This window comes from Malurus melanocephalus, unplaced genomic scaffold (genome assembly GCF_030028575.1).
Source record: "Malurus melanocephalus ecotype Western Australia unplaced genomic scaffold, MMel_1.1 scaffold_780, whole genome shotgun sequence".
Classification (NCBI taxonomy): Eukaryota; Metazoa; Chordata; class Aves; order Passeriformes; family Maluridae; genus Malurus; species Malurus melanocephalus.
In genome coordinates, this window is record NW_026624012.1 from 37,805 (window position 1) to 44,637 (window position 6,833).

At 53.7% G+C, this 6,833-nt stretch overlaps 1 protein-coding gene across 1 annotated transcript in view; it reads left to right on the forward strand.

Moving 5' to 3' along the window:
- The first annotated feature begins 1,306 nt into the window (after nucleotides 1-1,306).
- Nucleotides 1,307-6,833, forward strand: part of AZIN2 (antizyme inhibitor 2) — a 7,298-nt gene continuing 1,771 nt past the window's right edge. Inside the window, 10 exon segments of the mRNA XM_057385084.1 lie at nucleotides 1,307-1,479; nucleotides 1,615-1,723; nucleotides 2,811-2,969; nucleotides 3,079-3,252; nucleotides 3,887-4,059; nucleotides 5,332-5,463; nucleotides 5,657-5,822; nucleotides 5,910-6,116; nucleotides 6,118-6,258; nucleotides 6,414-6,628. Coding sequence (XP_057241067.1) covers nucleotides 2,871-2,969; nucleotides 3,079-3,252; nucleotides 3,887-4,059; nucleotides 5,332-5,463; nucleotides 5,657-5,822; nucleotides 5,910-6,116; nucleotides 6,118-6,258; nucleotides 6,414-6,628 — 1,307 coding nt within the window. The 5' untranslated portion in view covers nucleotides 1,307-1,479; nucleotides 1,615-1,723; nucleotides 2,811-2,870.

Sequence of the window (6,833 nt, forward strand, 5' to 3'; positions counted from 1 at the left end):
CGGAGCAGGAGCACGAGTCTGATGAGGAGCTGCTGAGGGAGCTGGGGCGGCTGAGTCAGGAGAAAAGGAGGTTCAAGGGTGACCTTATCACTCTGTACATGTACCCGAAAGGAGTTTGGAGCCAGCTGGGGGCAGGGTTTGTCTCCCTRGTGACAGGACAAGAGGACACAGTCTTAAGCTACGCAAGAAGGGSTTCAGGTTGGACATTAGGAAGGATTTCATCACAGGAAGGGTGATTAGACCTTGGAATGGGCTGCCCAAGGAGGCGGTGGAATCACCATCCCTGGGCGCGTTTCAGGAAAGACTGGATGTGGCACTTAGTTCTGTGATCCGGTTGTCATTGTGGTGATTAGTCATAGGTTGGATTTGATCTCAGAGATTTTTTCCAGCTTCTTTGATTCTGTGGTTCTGAGCTGTGTTTGCCCTGCTCTGCCCAGCASATCCAGGAGGGACTGGCACTGCAGAACTCGGCATCTCTCTGTTCTCCCAGCCTCTCTGCACGGCCCCTGCATCCTACACAGCACAGTCCAGCGCTGGTGATGRGCCAGAGCACCGGCAAAACAGGCCAGGATCTCACAGGAGACAAGAGCTTGCTTGGCCCTGGTTGCCAGGACAGCCTGTGGCAAAGCCAAGACCACAGTGTTGAATACAAAAACCTAATAAATCGGTTTATAAATAAAAAAAAAAAAAATCAGTGCTTCTCACACCCTCGGTGGGGACATCTACCCCTCCACACACAGAACATTGGCTCCTCAGCAACACCAGAGAGGAACCTGCAAATTTAACGAGAAGAAATAAAAAATCCTTGTGCTGTTTGTGGGATGGAGCACCAATGCAGCAAAGAGAGATCAGGCAGAGCACCTTCACTGATGGCAGAGCTGGATCTGCTGCTGGGGCACCCACCAAAACCAACAGCAGCTCAGCAAGGGCAGGATCAGTCCCTGACATCTTCCCCCCTTCCTCCTCCTCTCCGGAGTCCCAGCCAAACACGGCTCAGCCTTTAATCTGCAGGAAGCCCGGTTTCCCCGGCAGCAGCATTTCCGAGGTATTTTGGGCTCTGTTCCCTGCGAGGGTCCCCGCGCTCGGGATGCACAGCCGCGGGAAGCAGAGCCGGGCTGCGGGGCTGCGGGGCTGGGGATGAGCTCCCGGCACTGCGGGGACTCGGTGAGAGCTCGGGGTGACTGCTGGGGGCATCCCCAACCCTGGGAGAGGGTGGGCGAGGAGGGGGAGCATCCTCCAAAAAGGATGAAGGATGCTCGGAGGCGGCTCAGCCAATGGGGTGGCTGGATTTGGTTGCCATGGCTACGGTTGGGAGGCAGAGCAGGGAGGGAGCGCTGGGAGAGAAGGGGTGCAGAGCACCCCCATCCTCTGCAGGGGCTCGGGGCGGACAGGAATTTGGGAAAGGACAAACAGCCGACCCCGGGGCCGGTTCATTCTCTTGGGAAAYCCATGGCAGAATCTGTTTAAATGCTTTCTGAGGTAAGGGGGCTCGGGGAGAGCTGCGGGGAGGGAGCTGTAGGGTGCCTGTGCTTGCTGAATTTGGGGATGGGGGTGGAGGGAACCGTGCTGGCAGTGCCCCTCTCCCTCTCTAACCCCTGCACTGCTTCTCCCCAGGGACCCCAGACCCCCAGCCACAGCTACACCTCGGGCTGCTGCGGGAGCTCGGCRTTCCTCGGGCAGCCCCCCTGACACCGGGATTCCTGCGGGGGACAACTGGACCGTGGTAAGGAGGGGACATTCTGAGGCTGGGGCACGTGTTCTGACAGGAATAACCCATGACCGGGGTGGGCTGGGTGCTGCTTGGTGATTTACAGCCAAGGTTAGAAGAATTGCTCTCCTTTCCTGAATATGAAGCTCTAAGAGTTTCAAATCATGTCTTTTCACCTCATTCCCCRTCTCTGGAACTCGCTGGTGGTGCTTGCTCAATGCATTACAACATCCTGCTGCTCCGGGGTCAGCGTGGTCTTTCTCCCAGTGCTCCCCTTGGAATGTTGTCAGGTCTCTGTGGGGAGGAGGAGGTGTGGGAAATGGAATCTCTGTCTCCTGCTCACTTCAAATCAGAGAGACCTGGAAGAGCCCTGGAGCCAGACCTGGGTTATTGGAGTGGAAATGTTCCCTGCTAGGTCAACAGCTCCGTGGGTTATGGGACAGGCTGGGTGCAGGGCAGGAGATTGTTGAAGCTGAGGGTGTAAGCTCAATGCTAAAGCTCTGCTGGGATGAGCCAGAAATCTCTGAGCAGCTTCATTGTCCCCTTGTTCCACGCCCTGTGTGGTGGGAGAGCCGTGAAACAGGAAACATAGCACGGATCCAGACTTTCCTGGGGTTGGATGGTGTCAGTGAGCCTCACAGAGTGCTGTGCTTCCCATTTCCTGGGGCTTTCCACTGGGAAAATTGACCCATTTCCCATTCAGCTGCTGGGAATCCATAAGGGATGTTCACCCCATTGAACACTCAGCAGATCCAGCTGCATTCCWGAGCGTGAAGGAGCCTGTCCTGCCCTGTAAAGGCATCTCTCCTCTCTCTGTGATGCAGTTGGCTTTGTTTTTGACTGTGCTGGTGCCTGCTGATGGAGATGAGGCTGCTGTGTGCCAAAACAGAGCTCTGAGCTGCAGAGAAAYGTGTCTCCTCCCCCGGAGGAGATGCTGGAACCCACAGCAGGGCTCTGCTGAGGTGCTGGTGTGAAGCAGAGCAGAGCAGAGCTCAACTCAGGGGCACCTGGTGGAGTTTGGGAACGTGGTTTCATGCTGGATTTAATATTTGGGGTTAATAGTTGGGCTCAGTGATCTTTTTACAGTCTGTCCCATCCTTAGAATCCATCCCCCGCTCCAGGAAGCTTTAAAGGAGCATCTTCACACCCTGAACATCACACCATGAACGGGTATTTAAATGAATCCAATTTCCTGATGGTGGAGGAGGGCTTCACCACCAGAGACCTGCTGGAAAACCTCCTGGGGGAGCTGTGCCAGGAGGTGAGAGCTGCTGCTCTGTGCTGCCTTTGGAAAAGGCAAAAAAAAAAAAAAAAAAGCAGCAAAAAAGCAGCTCCCAGAGCTGCTGCTCAACCCCTGGATTTTCTCCTAGAGCGACCAGCAGGCGTTCTTCGTGGCAGACCTCGGGGACATCGTGAAGAAACATCTGTATTTCCTGAAGGCCTTACCCCGAGTGAAACCCTATTTCCCTGTTAAATGCAACAACAGCGAGGGGGTGATCCGGCTGCTGGCAGAGCTGGGGGCAGGATTTGCCTGTGCCAACAAGGTAGGGCTGTGGGAGGACAGTTCCCTGGGAAATGTTTGTGACAGAGTGACAGAGCTCAGCCTCCTTSTCTAAATCTCCTCTCTAGGTGGGATTTACAGGGGCAGGAGTCTCCCTCTGCTGTCAAAACCCTCCTGACACGGCCCAGAAATCTTTGTCCTCTCTGTCTTGTTCTCTTTGGCTGACATTTCTGTCCCTGGAGCCTGGTGGCACGGAACATCCCCGGGGTGCCACAGCTGTCCAACTCCCCGTGTCCTCGGGGCTGAGCCTGAAGCTCCCTGCTCCCTCCTGCTTCTCCASATTTCCAGGCTTACAAAATTAAATMATTTACTTTTATGTAATTAAATAGGACACGTTTCCAGGAGGAGAAAACACAAGAGCTGTCACAGCTGAGACCAGGGCTCACGCACCTGCTACCCCACTTGCTCCCTCTCCTTTTCTCATGCTGATTTTAAACCTTGCCAGGACAAAAAAAAAAAAATGTACCAGGACAAAGTCCACTGCGATCCCTTTGAGCTCTGGYTGCTTTTCCCTGAAAAAGCCAGGCTGGCTTTTTGCCCTGCAAGCTGGCCAAGACCCAAATCTGGTGTGGCTGCTCCAGGGGCCACCTCCTACACGTGTCCCTTGTCCCCTACAGGCAGARATCACACGGGTTCAAGGCATCGGGGTCCCAGCTGACAGGATTTTCTACAGCAGCCCCTGCAAGCAGGTTGCCCACATCAAATACGCAGCTAGCCGTGGCGTGAGGCTGATGGCCTTCGACAACGAGGTGGAGCTGGGCAAGGTGGCCAGGAGCCACCCTCGTGCCAGGTGGGTGYCAGAGTGATGCCTTATCAATCAGGCTGATCTGAAAAAAGGCCAGACAAACTTAAGAGAATGAGAATAGACAACTTTAATCCAGGCCTAACAGCCCCCCTGGTACATTAGGGCAGACAAAGCCTCCTCCTGAGGCTACACCCAAAATGGACACAGAGTCACGAGATCTTCACCTTTTATCAGTTCTGTCTTATTAACATATTGGGTCTTAATTCCCTAATGATCTTTACAGGTGATGATGTCACCCACCCCAAACTTGCTCCCCACCCCCAATTCTCTGTTGTTTCCATATTTTGGGGCTCTGAGTTGTCCTTGGATTCAGCTCAGAGAGGGATTGTTTTGTCTAAAGATGAGAGAACGGTAGTTTTTAGTGCTGTACTAGAGAAGTACAAGAATACAGACGCATGAAAATACAGAAACAAAAAATCCTAAGGCATCAAGAGAGCACCACTGGGGTTGTGGGAGCAAGAAGAGGGTGTAGGAGGTGAGTGTTGGTTCCTTCTCCCAAGAGATGGGACAAGAGGAAACGGCCTCGAGTGTCGCTGTTGGCCAGGCAGCAACACAAAATAACAGACACAAAGACACACATCAAACTAACAGCTAAACTAACACTACTTTATTCAGGCACAAGCCCCTTTTATCCATTTAGCAACTTTGTGGCAAATATACATTGGTTAATGTTAATGAGGTTGTCATTTTCTACTCAACAGTATATGAGTAGAAAATGGTGGGTTATTGTTTCTGTATATGGTGGGTTATTGTTTCTGTCTTTGAACACCCGTGTTTTTGGTACAACATTCCATTTTTCCTTTCCCAGAGGCAGCCAAGGTTGTGGTGTTTACAGACAGCATCCTCCTTCATGTAGGCTGTTAAACCTCCCTTTAGTTTCCCAGGACTCAGTCATAAATGATAATTAGCTGAGTCTCAGATTCAGGATTTGTGGGGCTGTAATGCGCGCCCTCGGCCTCCCCACTCAAGTTGTGCCAGGTGAGGTTTGGATTGGAAATGAGGAAAGATTTGGTTGCTGGAGAGGTGATCAGGCATTGGAACAGGCTGCCCAGGGAAGTGGTGGAATMATCATCTCTGGAAGAGTTAAAAAAAYTTGTAAATGTGGTGCTTGGGAATGTGGTTTCATGCTGGATTTAATATTGGGGGTTMATAGTTGGGCTCAGTGATCTTTGAGGGCTTTTCCAGCYCTCAAAGACTTTTTAAAAAATGATTCTGTGATGCCAAAAACCCTCAAAACGGCATGGCTTTGCTGTGCAGGATGTTGTTGGGGATCACCGCTGACTCCATCCCTTCTGCCCACCCGAGCATGACCTTTGGGACCACGCTCAAATCCTGCCGGCGCCTGCTGGAGATGGCGAAGGAGCAGGCTGTGGAGGTTGTTGGCGTCAGGTACAGCACGTGGCCATTTTTCTGTAGAATTTAGAGCGGTTCTGACCCTAAAAAAGGCTCCGTGGGGAGCTCTGTGGCTCTGGATTGGGATGGCGTGTGGGAAACTSTCCTCAACGAGGACAATCCCGGTGYCGTGTCCTCTYAGCYCTYTGGGGATGATCAAAYCCYRCTGAAACGGGGTCTSTGCCCTCAGTTTCCACCTGGGGAGCCGTGGGCTGGAGCCCCAGGCCCTGGCCCAGGCTGTGGCTGCAGCACAGCTGGTGTTTGACATGGGCACGGAGCTGGGCTACCGGATGAACCTGCTGGACATCGGCGGTGGCTTCCCCGGCACCGAGGACACCAGAGCGCCGCTGGAAGAGGTACCAAACTCCCAACCCCTGGAAGCTCTCCCTGCCTCTGGCTCCCTGCAGAATTCCCAAAAGTGAGCTATTTTCCTTCCTCCCCAGATCTCTGCCGTGCTGAATTCTGCCCTGGATTTATATTTCCCCGAGGACAGCGGGGTGGACATCATCGCCAGACCTGGGCGATATTATGTCACCTCCGCCTTCACCCTGGCTGTCAGCATCACCGCCTTGGAGGAGATTCCTGTGGAGCAGCCCGGTTCTGATGGTAGGTGTGACAGCAGGATGGGTCCCCCCGTGTCCCCAAGCCCCTCTGAGCCCTCTCTCCTCTTTCCCTGCAGAGGAAGAGTGTGGCAGCAAGAARAGCCTGGTGTACCACCTGAGTGATGGCGTTTACGGTGCTTTCAGCTGCCTCCTGTTCGACAGCCCCTGTCCCCAGCCACGCCTGCACAAGGTCAGCGTTCCCCCGGCTTGGGGACAGCCCAGGATGTCCCTCAGCATGGCTGGCATCACCTCAGTGATGCTGTGGCCGCTCCCCGGGTTCCTGGGTTGGATTTTGGGGTTTCTGTGACACCTCACCCCGGTGTTTGCTCCGTGTTTGTCCCGCAGAGACCGTGCCCAGAGCGCCCCTGGCACAGCAGCAGCCTCCGGGGTCCCCCTGGGCACGCCGAGGATCGCATCGCTGACGGGCTGGAGCTGCCCCAGCTGCACGTGGGCGACTGGCTGGTTTTTGGGAACATGGGAGCCTACAGCATCCCAACGTCATCGCTGCTCGGGGGGACACCGCAGCCCCGGGTCACCTACGCCATGTCCCGCATGGCCTGGTAAGGGATGGGCTGGGGCTGGATCCCGTGGGAGGTGATGGCTTCTCCTCCTCTTGGGGGAAAGGGTGAAATCTGAGTCCTAGAATATGGCCTCAAAGGCAAAAATCCTATTTTTTTAATATTACCAAAAATCCTATTTTTCTAGTATTACCAAAATCCTATTTTTAATATTACCAAAAATCCTATTTTTTTAATATTACCAAAA